The 21,679-nt window shown below is 48.4% G+C and overlaps 1 protein-coding gene and 1 long non-coding RNA gene across 2 annotated transcripts in view; one reads left to right on the forward strand and one right to left on the reverse strand.

Annotated features, from left to right (window-relative positions):
• The window catches only part of ATP11A (ATPase phospholipid transporting 11A), a 150,441-nt gene extending 134,624 nt beyond the window's left edge, over positions 1 to 15,817 (reverse strand). Inside the window, exon 1 of the mRNA XM_045567550.1 lies at positions 15,674 to 15,817. Within this exon, the coding sequence (XP_045423506.1) occupies positions 15,674 to 15,712 (39 nt within the window). The 5' untranslated portion in view covers positions 15,713 to 15,817. The remainder of the gene's footprint in view (positions 1 to 15,673) is intronic.
• Positions 15,818 to 16,287: 470 nt separating this feature from the next.
• On the forward strand, positions 16,288 to 18,304 carry LOC123648947. The gene is made up of 2 exons (XR_006738843.1): positions 16,288 to 16,654; positions 17,967 to 18,304. It is a non-coding gene; the product is annotated as an uncharacterized LOC123648947 (long non-coding RNA).
• The last annotated feature ends 3,375 nt before the right edge of the window (positions 18,305 to 21,679 follow it).

Below are 21,679 nucleotides of genomic sequence, written 5' to 3' on the forward strand. Positions count from 1 at the left end.
GGAGCCCACACCCTGGGAGACCCACTCACCAGGGGGAACCCACAAACCACCTGGACGTCAGGGCCAGGCCAGGCACTCCTGCTGGACCTGCTCCTGCTAGGCATGCGGGGCCTTGGCCTCCCTCCTAAAGCCCTGGCTCCATCCTGACTGCTAGGAGAAGGGACTAGCTGGGGGTGTATGTTTGCTGGGGAGCGGCAGTGCCCTGCCTGATCCTCATTTATCACATCCTGACGGAAAAGCCGGTTTGCTCATGAAACGACTTGACTCCAGAGTCATGCACAAATGGTGACACTTGCTCATGGTGCTAATTTACTTTAGAGTTTGTGGAGGGGGGGACATGCTGGCCTTAGAAGGCGTCTTTCCAAAAGGGCCCATAGGTGTAACTTTAGAGTCATGGTCCCCCAGACATCTGCAAAGAATAAGCACAATCACACCTGTAGAACTAAATCATGACCACAGATCACAGCTGACTGTCCCCGTTACATGGAGGGACATGGTGATGCTAAGTGAGCTGGCCGTCTGACACCCAGCACCAAGAACTTCCAGGTCTTCCCCACAGCCCTGGTCCCAGCTCCAGGAAACAGCATAGTGGGCACTACCCACGGGCCGGAGGCACGTGCACTGCTGGGCCCTCTGCTGCCCACCTTCAGGGACGTGGGCAGCAGCAGCCTCAGCAGTCAGCTTTTGCAGGGCTGGTCAGTGGCAGAAAGGCACACAGCCCATCTGCAGTCATGCCCTTGTGGGCAGCCCCGTCTGCAGATAGAGCCTGGCCGTGAGTGCACTTGGGCCCCCTTCCTGTTGCTTCCCTTCACACCTGGGTCCCTGATACATACTTTGCACCTGTCCCTCGGGGTCTGCTCTGCACAGCCCAGCCGCCCAGCCGTCTTTTAAGTCAAGACAGGAACCAAACTGCTCTCTCTTCCTCGACCAGGCCCATTAAAATAGTAAAATAAAATATTTCTGATCTACACAGAACCCACCCTAGATGAGTTCTGGGCATAGGTCAAGAGCCCTTAGGGAAGATAACCCAAGTTGTAGGCTCCTCTGGGCGGGGCTGGGACAAGTTCTCGGAGCAGCGTGCAGACTCACAGAGAAAGGTCACGTCCACGGGGCAAACAGGCCTCTGCGCATAGAAGACACTGCCCATCAGACCCAAAGTCACTTCTGAAATTTGCAAGGGTGATAAATTGATAGAAACCAACGTCAACCCATTTTTTAATGAACTAAAATTGTGACGGTGCTAAGGAAAAGTCATTATACTCCCTTTATTTGAAGTTTTACTTTTCTGTCACCTTCAAAGATTGCCTGCCAAATAGGGCCTCTTGCCAACTTAATGTTACAGTTGTGGTTTCTTAATGAGCCCAACTATTTAAGAGATATAATTATTCAATTTTATAATTAAGTTTCCTATTAATAATAAGGGGATTTACAGCTTTTAAAACCATGCTGTTCTTTTAAAAAGCAACAGAGCAACTTATGAAATCGAAGTATTATTTCAACATAAAAACAAAAGAATCTCACATCTTTAGAGAAGAAACAACAGATTTTTCTCACCAAACCAACAATTTCATTCGAAAATACTCATGTGATTTTAAAGTTAATCAATCTATTTAATAATTTTTTAGATAGTAAAAAATAGATGTTTTAGACTAACTGAAAGGGAATTCATATTCACATTAAGCAATTGGCAGAACAGAGCTGCTGGAAGAAAACTTTCACATAAAATGCCTTTATTACAACTTCTTATAAATGCACTTTGCAAAAAGCCATGTAACTGTATAACATCATTAAGCAAACATTATTATGAGCTGTATTATTTAAATGTACTGTCAACTAAACATAACTTTCAGGATATTTTGTCTCTTATTACTAACGTATTATTTACTCTAAAACAAAATGCCAGATTTTCTTCTCTGGAACAGGAATCACAATTCTTGTGGCTCTCAGTGCACATCAAACAAAACATAAATCACAAATGAATCCTCGCATTCAAGAAGCTTACCAATGCCAATTATTTAAAAGAAAAAAAATCATCCTACCTTAGTCTACGATCCATTAAAATTTAATTGGTGCTTAGGTTTCAATAAGTCTTCTCATTACCCTGTTAAGATCTTTTTCATTGATTAAAAAAAAAAAAAAGTGTTCCCAAAAAAGCAAGATACACAATATCAAATTTAGAACAAACTACTTAAAACTGCCCGTAAGTCAGTTTCAGTCTGTAATGATAAAAAAGTTCTGGAAGTGATGGTGGTGATGGTTGCACAACAGTGCTTGATGCCACAGAACTGTACATTTAACAATGGGTAAAATGGTAAATTTTATGTTACATATGTTTTGCCACAATAAAAAATTGCCAATAAATCTACTGTGGTGCCACATAGCCACACCAAATGTGGGCTCCGGGACAGCGGTAGGTCTGTGTGTTTTGCTCCCTACTGGATCCTCAGTGCATACAGCAGGTACTTAAGGAATGTTTGATGAATATCAATTGCTGAGCACCTCGTGTGTGCCTTGTATACCACTTGCCTTTCTTTCTAAGACTCTCGATGGGTTTACCTCTGCATGACGCCAAAAGCGTGCACATTTTATTTCCACTTCATATCACAGAAATGGTGAAATGAATTAATATCAGAAATGAGGACTAAGAGGGACTGCAACAACCGTGACAATCACCCCAGCTTACTTCGGTGATTAATGAAAAAAATGCATGTCCGGACTTTTATGGTTTCCTAATATTTTAATGGTTTATCAACATTTATTTGAATCAAAACAACTACTTCAACAGACTTTCTAGAGAGAAACAGCAATTTAGGTCACCCCACAAGTGCATGAGGCATTTCATCTGGAAGTGGCTGATGACCCCAGGTCTGGTCACCCTCAAATCTCACGTCCCCCATATGGGTGGTCACCCTGAGATTCCATGGCATTTCCACAGCCAAGAGGCAGTCTCTGAGCCCTGGAGCCACCCCACAGGAGCCTAGATGGCAGTCCTGGGCAGAACTGCACTGTCCCTAATCCTCTGCTGAAAATAGGCTGGAGGAAATCCTCTTTTCTCTGAAGCAGGAGATGAATTAATTATTTAAGCAGCCGCCTCCTTCCCAAGCAGTCGTGGCCCATGCACGTCCAAGAGGAATGAAGGAAACAGTTGGCTGCTCCTGTGTCTGTGCAGGTACAGAGGCAGGGAGGACACCCCACCCACCTCCCAGACCCTCAAGGGCCCCCAAATACAAACTCAAGACCTGCAGCATCAGGGGCTCATGTCCCGAGGACATCGCAGACAAAACAATGCTGTGGGTGGAAGGAGTCTACTGAGCTCCGGCTTTAACTCAGCATCACTCATGGTTTCTGTTTAGTGCTAGAACCACCTGGCCTTGTGCTTTTAGTCGGAGTGAAAAGTATCCAGAATTCTTCCAACAATCGCCAGAGACCATACTGACTCCTGATCAAAAGATGAGCAATGACTTATGATTTCTGATATGTGCTTATAATCATCTAAGCAAAAAACAAAACAAAAAAAAAAACCTAACACAGAAAATTAGACAATAGCTGGTGCAGAAACTCACACAAGGCGGCTGACGTGTGGGTGACACAGCACTGACCTGCCAAGTTGTGACTCTACTGCTACAGGTCACTGCAGAGATAACAGGTCCCCATTACACTAACTGATATTTCCAGTTCAACTTCCAACTATCACATTCCAGTTTTGCCAAAGGTAAAAAGTCACCCTGTATGGAGGTATGCCACCAGGGTAAGAAGTCCCTAAGAACAACTGCACTTACTGAGAATTGGATCATTACTGGGCAGCCTCCTAGTTCACAGAGAGACATGCCCAAGCCAGTTTGGTCATGTGAACCCTAACATCTGTCTTGTCAACAGGCCAGATGCTGTGTATTTGGATTATAATGCAAAAACCAAAACAATACGTTATAACATTGTTTTAATACCAACCTCCGCTCCCCTTCCAGCCCCTCCAGGAAAAAAGAAAAGAAAAGGAAGGAGAAGAAGATACAAACACACACAACCTTAGACCTGATCAAATCATAGAAACTGATCTACTACACCTGATAATGGCCAATTGCTTAACTCTGTTTCACAATAAAAAAAAAATAATCCATTCATTCCCACTAAATACTTTATGTTGTGTCTCTCAGATTTTGTGGAACAATGTTTTTGTAATTATTTGATAAAGCAGTAAGCACACAGTGTGCTTTTTCAAACTGCCCTCTTTGACATTTCCCATCTGTCTGAATATTCGGGACCCTGAGTGCCTGCATTTACAGTCCTCTAGGATGGGCTGAACAAGTCCCAAAGTCACCTGCTGACCCCTGACCCCTGCATGCCTGCATCTGAAGACCTGGCTTTTAGGGGGTAATTAGGATTCGATGAGGTCATAAGGGTGGGATCCTAATCAGGTGGAATTGGTGTCCTTGTAGGAAAAGGAGGAGGAGCAGATCTCTCTGTGAAGACACAGTGGAAGGCGGAGTCTTACCAGAACCAGCACCAACAGTGCCGACACCCTGATCCCAGACTTGCAGTCTCCAGAACTGAGAGAAGTGAGCTTCCGCTGTTTAAGCTGCGTAGTCTGTGGTACCTCGTTAGGGCAGCCCAAACTTGCGGAGATTGCACAGTAGCCACCATAGCTTTAAGTTTAAGATGCTAGTGCTTAAACGACAACAACAGAACCACACAAGTTTACATACTCAGCAACAAACATCTCAGAGAACCATGTCACAAACAATATGTCGATTTTTCATAACAAAAATTATCTTTCCTTAGTCACATTCTTAGCACCTATTTTCTGAATAATCAAGCCTGTGTGCTGACATGATCTCCAATCCACACATTCACTGGCTGGTGACCTCACCTCACACGAGCCGTCGAGGCGCCGGGCACAGGGACCATGCACACAGTCCCATCCTTGGGGCAAGGCCTCAGACCACATGGTCTCCACGAGGTTGGTTTCTTTTTCTGAACCGTGCTGATGTGAGGGGACAGACGCAGGCAGGGTGAAGACAGCCCTGAGAAATGAGAGTTTATCACAAAGCAAGAGGAGGCGGCCAGTGACATGCAGGTGAAGCCCGACCACGAGGACCCTTCCTGAGTAAGTCAGGAGGCCCAGGCTCCTGGGGCATCTGCGGGCCTGTGGAATCTCTGCCCCCAAAGTGAGCACGCCCCAGCAACAGCCTCCTGCAAGGACGCGGCTCTCTCTGTGAGGTGCTCACATAGTTTGTACATGGGCATTTTTAAGCACTCAGGGAAGAGGAGGAATCGCTACCAGCAGAGCCTGCATCTGTCTTCTCAGGCACAAGTGCACTTATTTATAATCGGCTTGGTAACCCAGGCCCTGTCAACAGCACTATCCAACACCCTCCGCCAGACCATGAGACACAAACATGGCTCCCATGAGGGTAACACTCAGAGGAAAAGGGTAATGTTGAGCCTGCCTACAACTGTGTCTATGTCTGAGATTATAAATGTGTTACAATTGATTTTTTTATAGTAAAAAATCAATTTGCTGAACATCTGCTATGTACCAGATCCTACTCTGGGCACTTTCTTCAACATCTCTGTAATTCTCAGCATTTCAGAGTCAGGCAAACTCGGTAAGTTTTTTCTCAAAGGGTAGAAGATTGTTTTTCCCCTGCATTCTACAACCTTTTTATCTTTAACTGAAAATAAACAGAGCTTGACCACCAAATACCAAACACTACCAAAGTGCCTTTAAGATAGTAATTGTGCCTAATGCTGAATCATGGGCACAGATACATGTTTATACATATGCATCAACAATATTAATATGCTGTGATTTCTGAACACCACCCTAGAGTTCTCTCCTGGGTGGGACGGGTCCCCCAAGGAGGGAGAGGGCACGTGGCTGTAATGGGAGAAAGGGCCGAGGAGATGACAGCAGGTGGACTCTAACTTCTCTGCAAGGAACTGCTTAAGGCACCAGAGAACACCCACCCTCAAGTTCACCGGCCCACTGCTGCCTCCCAGGTGCTCCTGAAAAGGCTGCAGCCACCTGCAGGTGGGCCGGTCTCCTCAGTGGCTCAGCTAAATCTCATCTCTTTTCCCAAGCGCTGACATTGGAGGGTCTTGTCGATTACACAAGGATGAGGGGAAAGCAGATCTCTGAAGGCATGCGTAGAGATAAACTCGCCAAGGCAGGGGAGAGGAGGGTGTTCCTGAAGCATCGCCCGAGATGTCTGGCATAGCTGACCACTCCCTAAGTTGCTGTGGGCCCCTCATGGGAAGGCAGGAGAGTCACAGGCCCTGGAGTCACACCACGTAGGTGGAGTGGCCATGTAATGGCCATAAAAATTATTATCACAATTGGGGCACTTCTGTGGGTGAAAGGGGACACCGCCAATCGTTATTGATTATGCTGGGGCCATAGGCAAGCCCTGGGCTGAGCTGGGCAGCGTGGGCATCAGGTCACCCTCGGCATGGACGAGCCCTGCAGGACACACACAGGTGGGATCAGGGCAGAGAGACAGAAAGGCCACTCCACATCCACCCCAGCCCAGGGAAGTGGGAGCAGGGCCCAGCTGTCTCCCGACGGAATGGACCCAGCGCTTCTCCATGGTCGCTGTGAAGACCAAGTGAGACTGTGGGAAAGGGCCGGCCTGTCTGACTTGTGGAGGGCGGCTCTGTCCTCCCCCATGTGGCACCTGCACCCAGGCTGCCTCCTGGCCCCAGCAAGCCAGGCCGCGGAGTCTGCACCACCTCAGCCTCTCCTTTGGTCCCTTCCTTGGGTGGGGCCGGAGCAGCAGACCCAGGCTAGAGACGCTCCCCTCAAGGCTGCACGTTCGTCCCATCAGTTACTGGTCTTCGATCAAATAGTCTTTTTCACAAGTAACAAAACTTCTCTTTAAAATATTTTATCTTTCAGCCAGGGAAAATGATCTTATTTTCATTCACTTCCTGAGCCCGCTCCCCTGAAAAATTACCTTTGTCACATAAGATATGCACAAAAAATTGACAGCCCTTTCCTGAGATGTTTTTATAGCACTTGACGATACACAGATTATTCTCATGCACAGTGATGAGGGTTCATCTGATCCTAACCACCAGGGAAGCAGAGACAAGTGCCATCAGTCTCATCTTACAGCTGCCTCTGGAGGTTAAGTGACTCCCCCAGAGCAGACTTGCCGAGGGGCTGCCATCCAGGAACCGGGCAGGGACCCAGTCTAGAAGACCATCGTGGCCAAGGTCCGGGTTAGCTCAGGCCTCCACCAATCACACAGCCTGTGAAATGCGTGTTGGTCACAGCTCAGCTGAAGTAAAATGAATGGAAGTTAAAACATTTCTCACCAGTGGCAACCTATCTTTGTCAAATTTTTTTTGCCCATAAAATACACAAACTGTACTGGGCAAATTGCACAATGGACCACCAACCCAAAGTGCAGCCAACAGATGCTCCTTCAACCCCACAGTGACAGCTGATGGAAATCTTGACACCAAGTAATTTGTGGCGTAAGGCTGTCTCCCAGGAAAAAGCGACTTATTCTCTGGTCCAAATTATAAGCCTTTTAACATGCCTTCCAAGAAGTGATCTGGTTCTAAAACCCATAAAAAATAAAATAAAATCATAGGAAAATGGGAAACACTTTGCCAATAGAAAGAGAATAAAAATTTGAAAATATATTCATCTAAGTTTTCTTCATCCTCAAGAAGTACTAACTCAACCGAGTTGCAAATGATGGACAAACCATACGGAAAGGCAATTGCAAATAAGTAAAAATGCATTATTGACAAATGCCTCGATGTGAATGCAAAGGGAGAAGTATGTAATTTTTATTCATAGAAAATCAGTTCCTCCTCACATCACTTAAAACACTGTTGAGAAAATATTTAAAAGGTTGGGTTAAAAAGGCAACCGGTAATTAACAGGCACACAGGGCTGGCAAATTTTGCCCAGAGTGGGCCCAGGTGACAAAGGCAAAAAGTGGCAGAGAAAGCCCAAGATGCTGCTAAGGAGCCTGCACCCCAGCCTGAGGGAGCCCAACACCCTCCTGCAGCTACTGCTGAAGGGGCTTTCTTCTCAGGACGTGTAGTTGAGTAGAAGCTGCTCCTAAAGTCACGGTAAACAGAAAACACACCAAGGGACAAGAGCTTGGAGCAAGCAAGGCACGATTAGGGAACCTGAAACACAACATGCCGTGTGCAGTTTGCTTGGTATTTAAGTGTCAAGCAAAACCAGAAAAACCTGTGTCCTCCTTGGGCGGGTGGGAGTGGGTCACAAGGAGCCAGGAGCTCAGGTCTGTCCGGAGGGCAGCCCAGATCTCCCCAAGTGGCTGCTGCCCCGTGGAAGGGTCATTGGGGAAATGGCCTGGCCAGTCTTGCCAGACCATATGACTTTAAAAAAAGTGGGGAAATGAGTATATTTATGTGCAGTCACCTATATTTAAATGTTTCAAATAGTTTTAGGAATTCAAATAGTTTTAAGGCCCTTGAGGGGGTCAGTGCAGCCACTTCAGGGGCCAGTTCTAACACTCAAGGGCTCCAGGGCACAGGCTGGCCTTACCTGGGGCAGGGACACTTTCGAATGTCTAACAAAAATTGAGAAACCTTTGCCCAGAAAGCAAAGTGTATGCAAAAAGTCTGCGTATTATTTCAAGGGATTATGCAGTTTAGTTCTTAAGAACTAATCGTTTTAAAATAATAATAGTTTTAAACTATTAAGAAGCCTTAAGAACTCTGCTGTTCTCGCCTTTCCAGGCCGTGTGGTAGAAGGAATGGATGCAAGAAAAAAGGACCAAATCCGGCGAGCCCAGTTATCGCAGTATTAGCCCATGACACACAGGAAGGGCCCCGTGTCAGAACACAGAGAAATGCTTCACACGGAAGCTTCCACCGAGGCAGGACACCCCGTCAGAGGTGTGGATTCCAGAAGGCGATGGTCTCGGGACCTAACTTGAAGGACCAGATGCCTCCAGTGCTCTGTCCATTTCCACATTTTTATGACTTTATGAAATGAACCAAAGAAAGAGAGTTCAAAAATTTGAAGTAACATTAAATACGATTTTAAAAGACTGTCGTTAGTCACTCAAGTCCTCGGCAGTACCGTGAAGCTCCCTTCAGAATCACCCAAGGGCAACTTCTTCCATGTTACTAATATTGTTAACAATAGTGCTAAGAGCTGTAATCACTCATTCAGCAGCTGTTTTCTGAGTTCCAATTCTGTGCCAGGAACTGTTCCAGGCACACAGGGAGAAGCTGGAATACAGACACACACGTGGGACGCATGGCGCGTAGAAGTGGTCAAGCTCCTCCCAGGAAGAAGGTATGGAGAAGAAGGAAGAGAGGCATAGGCATAGGGCTGAGGCAGGGTGACCGGGAGGGTGGAGCCCATGGCAGGTGGCCCGCAGGCAGGAGAGGCCCGAGGGCTACCAAAGGTGACTGCCCGGCCTGCCTCTCTGCTGGACACACTGCCAGACCCCTGCCAAGCCAATCCTTCCCTTCATGTCCTTGCCCTGCCAGGCCTGCTAACCTGACCAGGTCCAAACTCACAGCAGGTTCCACTCTCTTTCTCAACACTGTCACCTTCTAGCACAGCCGGCACAGCTCACCACGATCCTTCACCACCTGCCTCCGCCACCCCCAGGCATGGTCCACGAGACAGGGACTCAGTCTCTCTGTCCTGTCCGGCACACAGACATGTCCACCAGTGTGTCACTGAGTGCTCGGAGTCAAGCACAAGGCCAGAAAGGGACTCCTTGGGGCACCAGAAGGTGACAGAACCCTTGGTAAGTGGCAAGTCTTACCTTCCCAAGTGGGAAAAGACAAGATAGGAGGAGGAAAGATGTGTGGGCTACTTCAGACAAGCCGTTAAAAAAATTAGCTGGAAGGAAAAAAATAAGTGGAGTGACCAGAAGGGAACACATTTTGTCCCCTGGAAAAGGGAGCTGTCAGCAGGTACACGCAGGTGATGATGTCACCCGGGGAGGAGACATGCTACCAGCGGCCTCTGTCAGGACAGGGTCACGGGCCCCACACCAGAGGGAGGCAAGAGCAGGAATGCACACAGAAGAGCGCGAACTGCCAGTGCCCACTGTTTCCATGAGGGGCGGGCAAGGTCTCCTCTCCGATCTCCTGTGAAGAGGAAGGGGGTGTGGGACGTTCGAAAAAGGCCAAGGGGAGGAGCAGCCTCCCCAAGAAGCCAGGAGCACAGCCTCGCAGAGGCAGATATCCACGTGCAACAAAGACACCCCTCACACGGACACCCACGGAACACCAGCCCGCGTCCCCTTTGGACAGGGCAGGACCCACTGGCTGGGCACTGTTAACAATCTTCACTCACAGCCAGAGATTGCGGTGGGGCGGGGGAGCCAGCCGGCTGGCCCAGGGCTGCGAGGCCAGGGGCAGGTCTGCTAGACTCTGTGCCTCACCCCTTACCCTCAGGGATTTACTATTTTGTTTTTCTCAAATAACAACATCCAAGTGAAAGCAAAAATAATCCCTTACTCAATCTTGTTGAATTTCTAGTGCTGTAAAAATTGCTGGATATTCATTTTCATTGCAAATATATAGCATTTTTACCTGTATTTAACATGGTTTAAAAACCATTTATAAGTCAAGGACTTGTGAATCATTTGTTAACCCTGTTTCTGTTGAATATAAGGTCCAGGCACCAAAGAACAATTTGTATTTTAGGTCTCAGAACCCAACACATCTGTCAATAGAGGATTTCCTGTGTAGTGAAGCAAGTACATATGCTTGTTGGTGGATTCAGTGCAATTTTAACTAGTTTAAAAGGAAGACAGTGTTCTCTTCCCCAGAAATTTAGGTGACTCTAGCAAGACCCAAGAATGTAAACTCCTATCTCCTGGGTTATTACTAAACTTACTGTCTGGCCAGAATAGAAGCATCTCAGATCATTTGTTCCTGGTAAGCAGGCATTCAGTAAGGTTCCACACAACAACGGAAAAGAATTTAACATGATAGCTGGAACATAAAGGTTAAATTATGCATGAGGCAGATTGCTTTAAAGTGTCCAGTGGAGCACGTGAGCCCCTGAAGACAGGAAAGGAGCTTGGTCAACGGCCTGATGTGCTGCCTGGTTAAGTATCTGTTAATTACAAAAGCTTTCTGCGTCCGTGCTGTGGACTTGCCACCACACTGCTGGAGACGGACCACGCATCAGTCTTCGATTATACTCATAGCGATAGGCTTATTTCAAATACCTGAAACCCTGGTGGTTAAAGTGGCTTAACTTAGTGGTCCTGGGGTATAGACTCCAGAGCTAAACAACAAGAAGGCCCCTCTGTATCGTCCAATGCTGTATTCAGGAAAGCAACTACAAAATTAGAGAGCATTTTTATGTTTCTGAAAGAAGAGCTGGTATGACCAAGTCAAAAGAATAAGGCTGTCTTTCAAAACAGGCAAGCTCATAGGTGAACACTGATGGTCACATTGCAAACCATTTGGTAATAAAAATAAAGAAAAGTAGACACATATCTGTCCATATAAATGGCTGAACTTTTTAGAAGGCTTAAAGAATTCTAATATAGCAATGCTTGAAGTTCTCAGGGACCAAAAGTGTTTATGTTTCACCTATAAAGAAAATTCTAATGTAACACACAGTTTGTCTTACAAATAAATATCTGCTATCAGCAAGGAAAGCCTTCAGATTTTTCAAAGTTTGCTACTTTGGGTGTCAGAAATATGCTGGAAAGCAAACTTGTGAGAGAGACAGAAGGAGAAATTTTGAAGGCAGCAGAACAAAACCAACAAACAATATCCAGGCTAAATCATCAGAAACAGATCACACAGCCACAACAAAATTAAGCTCTCTCGACCCACAGAACTTTGAAGAAAAACCAAATCCCCTAAATGTGACTCATGGAAGGGGACAGGGGAGGGAAGTGCTGGCCAGCGAGGCTACCCGGCCTGGGATGCTCACCCTTAAAGAGACTGTATGGCCAAGTGTGGCCCACACCCTTCCTGCCTGGACTGCAGAATTTGACCACATCTTGGTTTTTTAGTTTTTTGGGTTTTTCTTTTACTTTAAAGAGGTCTACTCTGAGCCAAATTTGAGAACCATGACCTGGAGCCACGTCCAAGAAGCCTTGAGCAAGTGGACTGGCTGTGGTTGGGTTACAGTTTGGTTTTTATACATTTCAAGGAGACAGGGATTACAGGTAAAGTCATAAATCAGTACGTGGAAGGTATACACTGGTTTGGCCAAAAAGGTGGGCCATCTCGAAGGTGGGGGAGGGCTTACAGGTTATAGATGGGTTTAAAGACTCTTTGACTTGTAATTGGTTAAAGACACGAAGCTTTGTCTAAAGGCTTGGAATGTTTTAAGATAAGGAGGTCTGTTAATCAGACACAAACCACAGACAATTATTTGTTGTGTAAACTGGGGACCTGTAGGTTTGTCTTGCATATCCTTAGACCTGTCAATGTGTTACAAAGGATATTTGTAAGAAGGTAGGGGGCATCATGAGGCATATCTGACCTCCCTCCTCATGGCTCCTGGCTCGAAATTCAGTTTTAGGGTTTCCTCTTGGCCAGGAGCGGGTCCACTCAGCCAGCTGGTAGGGGCAAGCCTTAAGATTTTATTTTAGTTCACAATTCCCCCCTTTTCACCACATCTTATTTTAAAGTTTTTTGAACCCGGCCTGGGCCCTACGCTGCTTAATATCAGGGCCTTGGTTACCTCTCAATGCAAGCCAGGTCCCCTGCTGGCTGTCACCCAACCAACCAACAGAAGCAGCAGACGCGTGTGGGCTCCATCCCCAGCCAACCCACCCGTGGTGCCAGTACCCAAGAGTGAACTTCTGAGCACCTCGGAGCCAGGTGCCATTCTCAGCTCTTCACCTGTCTTAGCTCATTCAATCCTCCCCATGACTCTATGAAATGAAGACTAATGTTATCCTCAGATAAGAAAACTGAGGCAGAAGAAAAGCTAAGCCACTCTCCAAGGCTGCACAGCTAAAAAGCGTGCAGGCGGGTGGTTCACTCAGGCAGCCTGTGGAACCTGCAGGCTACCTCGTTAGGCTGTGCTGGTCTGTCTCAGAATTTAAACTACCTAAACCTATGTTTCCTACCTCACACCTCTAAAAAGAAAATAACAGTGACAATGTATAGGTCAAACTATCTCCTGATACATAAACTACGTCATGGTACATACACCACCTGATGGTCCGTGAGCACCTGCCATTTATAAATACAAAGTATCTCTACACAGCCTGAGTCCATTAAACATCCAAACAACCAGGATCACACAGTTTGGAGCATAATGTCCTAACCTGCAACAGAATCCTCTCATTTACTTGCCTATTTTCTCTCTCTGGAGTTAACCTGGAATAAAGTACCGATAGCAGTATTTTCCAAGGACTGGACTTCCTTTTCTTTTGGCAGCCCTCACGCATCAGAAGCTGGAAAGCTTTCTTTGTCCCAGGAATTCTTACTCTGTGAACACTAGAAGGGAACAGGGCATATTTATTCATGTTTATAAAATAAGTCATATAAGGAAACAAAGAAATATGAATATTCAATCCCAGACTCTTTTTTCTCTAGCAAAAGGAAATATAATCTAGTCCTACATATTGGAAGATAACCAAATTACCAGAAAACAGATCATGACTGTTTCTGGAAATAGACATGAGTTTAAAATCATGGAAATGAATGGTTCTGTGTGTGACTATGGTGAAACAGCCAGATGAATACACTGCAAAAACAAAACAAACAAAAAAGAATGTAGAATGAGAAAAATAGAAAAAACAGTATCTCATAACTTGCCTTCCAGGGACATTATCAAATAATGTATATGCTGGAAAAATTCATTAATGAATATTTATCTCTTAGTTTTGAGAAAAAATCTGATGTCATAGTATAATAATATAGCAAAGGGGAATACAAAATGTAAACTACACAAAAATTTATATAGATCTATGTAACATGAAACAGCAAGGCCTGGAGGACGTGTGTTAGTAAAAGCACCAAAATGAGACATATGTTTGCCCCATAGGATGGATGCGGGTCAGGAGCTGGGTGGGAAGGTAAGGCCACCAGGGAAAGTCTCCACAGGGGCAGAGGACAGACCACCTCCCCACCTCTCATTTCTGCATGTTATTCTCCTCAGTTTGACCCTCCCTTTTATCACAGAGTGTTAGAGTTAGAAGAGAACTGAATTAATTAGAAAAACAGTGAGTGCATTTTAAAAAAAATGCTAGTTCCATTCTCCCTTTTCCCATTCCCCTTTGAAAAAATGGAGGCATGAAAATAACTTGCCTAGGGACCCACACGTACTGCATCACACAGCTGAGAACAGAAAGCTCCTACCAACAAAGCACTTCTCTTACCAATCTGGTTACCTGCAGTAACAGCTACCGGATTTTCCATGGCATTACTGGAGAGGAACAAAGGTGTCACCTGATGTTTAGCACTCAGGTTATAACATGGACTTCAGGGGCTCAAGTGTCAGTGAGGGAATAACACAAGACTCTTGCAGGCTAAGCCCTTCTCTATCCAGAATTACCAAGGCCAAGTTCGCTCTACTTTAATGAAAGCAGGCTGACCTGCCTAAGGCTTCCTCAGTGTCAGGAAATTACCCCCCAATGTGCACACAAATTCCCTGGACTCTTTGAGTCTTTTGGTTAGTGAATAAATTCAGGGCAAAGCATTGATTTTGGCATTCCCCCTGGATAAAAGGAAACATATCTCTGGCCAAAGTCTCCTATTTAGAAAAACGCTCATGAATATTAAGTCTGCCTAAGGTAACTCCTATACCAGGAAAAAACAAAGTTCCCATAATGATGTCCTCTTCCAGTATCAAGCCCTGGTGCGTGAACTTCTCAGACCTGTGACTGACCACGGACAGTCAGCCACAAGGGAACAGTGAAGCCTCTTGTTAAAGACAGTGGCAAGGAAACAATATCCTCAGGGACAGCTTTCTTTCTCTTGTGCATATACACACACACCCCTTTTTATACCTAAGGCCAGCTACTGCCGCCACACACTGAGTTCCAGTTTTGCCTCCTCTGCTGTGAAACAAAACCAACTTCCCCTTCAAGTCTTCCCTCCTGATCTCTCCACTCGGTCACCACTGAAGCAGTGGAGTCCAGAGGAACCCAAAAGCACCACAGACTTGTGATCTGATTGGTTATTTTCAGGCAAAAGAAAAAAAAAGAAAAATTCCAAACTTAACTTCTGAATCCTCCAGTGGTATTTAAAAAACAAACAAAATCACTGGCATTTTCTGTAGAAGTATAACACTTACTCCCAATCCCTAGATCCTCGTGTAGACATGACAGCGGGGAAGTTGCAACTCAACGTACCTCCCCGGACCTGGCCCCTGCGCGGAGTCCCAGCAAGCGCTCTCTGGGGACGGCTAGTCTGCCGGGACAGCTCCAATCCCAGCCCCGGCTCTCAGGAGGGACGGTCAGAGAACGGCGAGGTGGAGGGGGGACGTGGGATGGTTGGGACGGAGAGCAGGTGGGGCCCGGGGAAGGGGCTGAGAGTGTGCAGACCCCGTCCGAAGCCCGAGGGGACAAACTCTGAGTGGCCCCGCCCCAGCATCGTGCTCGTCCCCGGGAGGCGGTCAGTGTCACGAGGCCGCCAGAGCCCTCAGGGGACCCTGGAACTCGGCTGGCAACAGGGTCGGGGGCCGCGTCTGGTCTCCAGGGCCCCGAGGACGCCCGCCCCGGGTCCCCGCCGCACTCACGTATCTGTGCACGAGCGTCCGCACGAAGCTGCAGTCCATGGCTCCCCCGGCCGCGCCCGCTCCGCCGTTCAGCGCCCCCGCGCCCGGCTCGGTGCGCCCATGGGCTCGCTGGCCCGAGTTCGGCCGCGACCCCCGCTCAGGTCAGGGCCGGGGCGCGCCGTGAGGTGCGGGGGGCGGCTGGGGCCCCTCCGCGCTCATGCCCGCCCGGCCCGGCGGCCGCTGGGTCCGGCCCGCACGCTGCTGGCCGCTCGGCGGCTGCGAGGTTGCCGGTCGGCGGCCGCGCCCGCGCTCGGCGCCCGCTCCCCCGTCGGGCTGCCCTGTCGGCGGCCGCTGGAGCGCACCAGCCCGCGGCAGAGCCTGCGCGCTCTGCCCGCGTGTCTCCGCCTCCTCGGCCCGCCGCCCCTCTGGAGCCGGCCTCTGGGCCCCGCCGCGGCTCTGGGCGCGCACGTCACCAGCGCTGTGAGCATGCGCCCCGCGGCCCGCAGCCCCCGCCCCGGGCAGCGCGGCTCAGCTCTCAGGCGCGCGGCCCGGCCCTGCCCCCTCGCGCCGCCGCCGCCGCCGCCTCCGCCCGGGCCCCGGACCCTCGCGGCGGGGCTGAGGCCGCCGGGTAGGGACTCCCTGTTGCTTCCGCCTCCCGAGGCGAAGGCGCAGGGCGTGGCAGGGACTGTGCGCTGTGCACTGGGGGGACCCGGGCCGGCAATCGCCTCGCCGAAGCCTCCGCCGGGGGTCCTGGCACCTCTCTCTCCGGCTCTGGCCCGAAAACTTTTATTCTGCACCCGGAAGTCCCGGCGGCGGGAGTGCGGTGGGGGTGGGGAGCTGGGGCCCGGATGAGGGGTACCCGCTAAGCAGTGACTGGGTCACGTCCCAATGCGTGGCACTTGCCCGCCACGCGCCGTGGCTCCTGCTTTGCGGGTGGAGGGACGGCAGGGACATTCCTCAGGTGGCTGCCCAGGGTCGCAGCCCTTCAGGAGTGGAGGGAAGGTACGGACAGGGTCTCCCCACTTGGGATCTTTGCTCCCTTTTGAAACCCAGCGGACCCCTAGGCCCAAGCCCCTGGCCCTTTGTCCTATGAGCTGCGACAGTGGAAGATACTTTTAACCGGGCGGCGCGGGGGTGGTGAACCTGTTACCCTAGCCCCGGCGCCCCCAGGCTCCGCCCTGCCGGCTGCCTGGAGGCCCAGCCCACGTGCGCAGTTGGGGCCCAGGGAGAGGCGCAGGCTTTGCTGCTGGCTTTGAACCACTGGAGGGACCGCTCTCAATCCCGGGAATGTTTGTTTTCCCTGAGTGACACGCTTAGTGTAAGAAACTCTCTCTGCTCTGCTCCTCAGTCAGCCTTGACTTAGTGGATGTACTTTGTCTCCAACTCCCTTATTGCTGCCACAGATAATCCTTGGTGAAGCCAGAGAGGCATAACAATACCTCGGTGGCCTGTCAGGAACGTGGTCCTGTCTGGGCGTTGGGAAGCAATTGAGCAAGACTGTTCTCGGTGGTTGTGGGCACTTTAGATGACTGGAAATGAGCACTAGTGAACAGTAATGGGGAGTAAACAGTAAAACGCTCCTGGTTTTGCTCAACTAACTCATTGATTTTCCATCCCTATCTACTCTCTGTCCTCCTCTCCAAAGCTGAGAGTCCGCAGTATTCTCACCAGCAGAGGCACCAGCTGCGGATCCGAGGCATGGTGGCTGGGGCACTTCTCCCCCTTTCATTTCTGGCCTACCCCTGGGCCTGGCGGTGTCTTCGTGCCTCTGTGACAGTTCTCAGTGGGCACCTTCCCATTGCATTGACCAATGCCAGGCTCTGGGAACAGTATTTCTCTGCCCCACAGCTCATAAGGCCTTTCAGTGGTGTCAGCCTCCACTTTTGCTGGTCCCTAGGTGACAGCAACCTTTGATGGTTCCTTGAACCATGGCCACACTACAGCAAACAGTCCCTTCATCAAACTTTCTCCCACATTCCCTCCCAAGAGTCCCTTCTACTCAGACTGCTAGAGCCGGATTTTGACTAAGCTTCTACATTGCAAACTGAGACACTGGGGGTGGGGGCACCCAGGCAGAAGTTACATAAGGTGGCTGGACAAAGGCTGCATGTCTGTCAGGAGCATTGTTTCATACAGCTGTAAGTGTTCATTGCTTTTCATGCTGCGATAGACACTGGAGTTGTCCATGCTGCAGCCTTGCCCTCTGTGTGCTTGGGGGCAGAAAGCCGTCTTGGTGGAGGTGTGCACACTCTACATGGCCAGGGCTAAATGCTGATTCTGTTAGCAAATCTTGGTAGCTCTTTTCTGTTTCCAGTGATTGGCTTCAAACAAGCTCAAATCAATGAACCCCAAGAAGAAGCCTGCTGGGGGCTGCTTGGGAAAGATTTTCTAACTCTTAAGAAGGAACATAAGGAGGAAATGCTACTTTTTTCCTGCTGGATGTTGTCCCGGTGCTACACCTGTGCTTGGCAGCCACCTTGCAGCCCTAAGAGGACGTGGCCTGAGGAGCATCTTCACACTGGGGAGGCCTCACAAGAGACAGGAAGAGCATGGATCCCCAATGACACCACTGGGCCATTAACCAGTCCTGTTGCCGCCCTGCCTGGGAGTTTCTTGTTATGAAAGATAATAAATATCTTTATTTAAACCAGATGTGTTGGATTTCCCATTTCTAACATAGGTCAGCATCTTAACTCTAAACCTGCAAAAACAAATCAGTTAGTACTTTATTAAAATAACAGAAAATCCAACTCACCCTGTGCTGTGGTCTGAATGTTTTTTGTCCCTCCCTGCCGTCAAAATACTATGCTGAAACTTACTCCCCAATGCAATAATACTGAGGGGGATGCCTACTGGAGGTGACTGGAAATGGGATCAGTGCCCTTTTACGAGAGGTTGGAGGGAGCCTGCTTGCCCCTTCTGCCATGTGAGGACACATAGTAGGTGCCATCTATAAAGCAGAGGGCCCTTATCAGACACCAAATCTGGTGGCACCTTGATCTTGGATTTCCTAGCCTTCAGAATTGGGAGAAATAAATTTCTGTTATTTATAAATTACCCTCTAAGATATTTTGTTATCACAGCCTGAACAGACTAAAACACCCTGTAAATCAGTTATTCTCTGCTGTGTAACAAACCACCACAACGAGTTGTTATTTCTCAGGATGCTGTGGAACTGGTAAGATGGTTGTGTCCCACATGGAGTTGGCTGGGATTGGTCACACAGCTGCGTTCTTCTGGGGCCTGGGCTGGGATTGGGCACTAGTCACATGTCCAATGTCTCAGCCGAGTGGATGAAGACCTGGGGCAGGTTGGCCTCTCTGTCTCTCTCCATGTGGATGGTCATCATCCAGTGGTCCGGCATAAGCTTTCACAGGGCAGCTGGACTCCAAGAGGATCAAAGTGGACGTGATGCAGCCCCCAAGGCCCAGATTTGGAAGTCTTAGAACCTTACTTGTGCCACATTCTGTTGGTAAGAATAAGTTCCAAGGCCAGCCCAGATTCAAGGGGCCAGGAGATAGACCCCACTTCTTGATGGAAGGAAGGCCCTGTACAGACAGGATGGGAGGATTTAGGAGAGGTTGTCTTTGGAAATGATCTACTGTAGACTGACTTGTAAACAGTAATGGAATATGTTGGCACCCATTGCCATAAGTCCAAGAGTGAAATGACTACCAGAAACTCCAGGGCCTACACATTTCTTCACTCACGTCCATATGGAAAGAGAAACTTCTCTCTAGCTGGACAGTTAGATTGTGTACCCTTTCCTGGCCAGTCAGCCACGAAGGTGGCAGAACACCTGAGATGACTGGCTTAGGCCAGGGCTAAGTAAACCCCTGAGCTAGTAAGCGTCTTGGGGTGCAATTACCTTAATTGGTGTCAGGTGATCAGGACCTACCCCTGACCGCTAGCAGTGTGGCTGCTTCACAACATTGGAGTGGTGGCAACAGGCAGGGTGCAGACCCCAAAACTTAAATAAGATGGTGGTTTGTAGGTAGGTGCTTCAGGCCACACACAGAGTAGTACCTGTCCTGCCTCCTGCCCTCTACCTTCCAGGCAATGTAGGTGGAGACAAGGAATCTTGGATTCATTGGCTCCTAAGAGAAAAAGACTTTTGAGAAATAAGGCAGGCGGAATGGGGCCTTCCTGTAAAGACAGTTCAAAACAGTCGTCGCTGGGACCGCAAATGACAAACTGACTACGGAAAGCAGAGCAGGAAGTGTGAATTATTAGTAGGTGTCATTTTCTGGTGATAGAGCAATCACCTGATGGCAGGGGAGCTTGGCCACCTCAGGCGAACACTGTTGCTCCTCCATGCTTCTGGAACATTCTGCACACACCTCTCTTGGGTCACTGTTCCCACAGGTCCATTTAGGCGGCTGTCTCCCCATGAATTGGCCCCAGATTCTTCAGTGGCAGAAACTATTCCCTGCACTGCCACAGGCCATTCTCCAACTTCCCTGACCCCTTTGTCTGGAATTCTCTTCTCCACGCCTTATTTGTTTCACAATATCCTCTCTTCCTATTTAGTCACACTTAAATGCCCTCTCTCCAAACGTCATCGGGGTCCTGCTCAGCTATGATTAATTAATCCCTCCCTGAGCACTCTTAATGGCCCCACTTGGTTATTTTTCCAAAACGGTATTTCTAAACCCTGGTTATAGATTAAACCCACCAAGGAATTTTTTTTTTAAATAGCACTTCCTGACGACACCTCCCTCCCAGACATTTTGATTCAGTTGGCTTGGGGTGGGATGCAAGCATTAGTATTTTGTAAAAGCTGCCAGACACAGCAAGCTTAGACACACTGGTCCAAATGCCAGTCTCCCCTGAGTGTGAACTTGGGCTGACCAGGAGGACCACGGTCAGTGATCCTTTTCCTCCTCAGGCTTAGCATGACGCCTGGTACACGCAGGTGCTCAATGGATGGTGAAAGAATTAAACTATACTATACTGCTGTTTTGGCCACGGAGTAGTAATATAACGAAATAAAGGGAGGGTGTGAAAGTTGAGCACCTGCAGCATGGAAAAGTGGGTAGCTCAGGGCAGTCGGCATGAACCCCGCAGCCGTGCAGGAATGCTGTGTACAGTGAGTCCCTTGGTTCAAAGTGTCCCTGAGGTTATCCGCCATCTCTCCTAGACCATTTCTCCTGGAATGTGATGATAAAACATTGTCTCCCTACGCCTGGGAAGAGTGTGTGGGTCAGTATTGCTAAATTACTTTTAAAAATTGTGTTTAATTTGGTCAGTACACACATATAAAAAATGGAATAAGTTATGTTTCATTGTAATTCTTAATCCAAAATATGAGACTAGTATGAGTGCCCGTCTCAAAGAATTATCAAGACCTAATCCTCCAGGCAGCACTGGTGCAAGTTCTACCATGAAAACCCCCACCGGATCCTGGGGGGCCTGGTCATGCACAGGTTTGAGGGGCAGGGGCCTCACCTTTGCTGCTTCAGCACCTGTCCGGGGAGCCTGTGAGCCCTTGGATTCTGCATCTTTGAGGTTCCTGTCTCCTCCGTCACTCCGAGCCTTTTTCTTCTTATCGACTCTTCCTCCAGGTGTTCCCACGCAGGAGCAGCTCGCAGGGGCACATCACGTTCTCAGGTCTTCACTGGACAATGAGGTCTTCCTCGAGCTCACACAGAGGTGCTCCCTTTCCTGCCTAACAGTGGGCAATCATGAAAGTGGTTGCTTGTCCCACAATGAGCCTAATCAGGATGAATTTTGCCTCTCAGTGTCCCATTTTCTCTTAGCTAGTTTTTAGTGGGAATACGGAAAGGGAAAATATGCTTAAGAATTCTTTTCTCTTTTCTTATTTATTTTTTATACTCTCTTCTTGTTTTATTTTTCTAAAGGATCAATGATTTTAACTCCAGTTTTCTTTCAGAAAAAAAAAAACCAGCTAAGTTCTGTGGTGCTTAAAATTACTGATAAAGTAAGGAGAGAAATGTGTTGTACTCATTTATTTGAACAGAACTTCAATGGACTGTTACTATTCCTCTCTAACAAGGCAAATAAGAC

This window comes from Lemur catta, chromosome 13 (genome assembly GCF_020740605.2).
Source record: "Lemur catta isolate mLemCat1 chromosome 13, mLemCat1.pri, whole genome shotgun sequence".
NCBI classification, from domain to species: Eukaryota; Metazoa; Chordata; class Mammalia; order Primates; family Lemuridae; genus Lemur; species Lemur catta.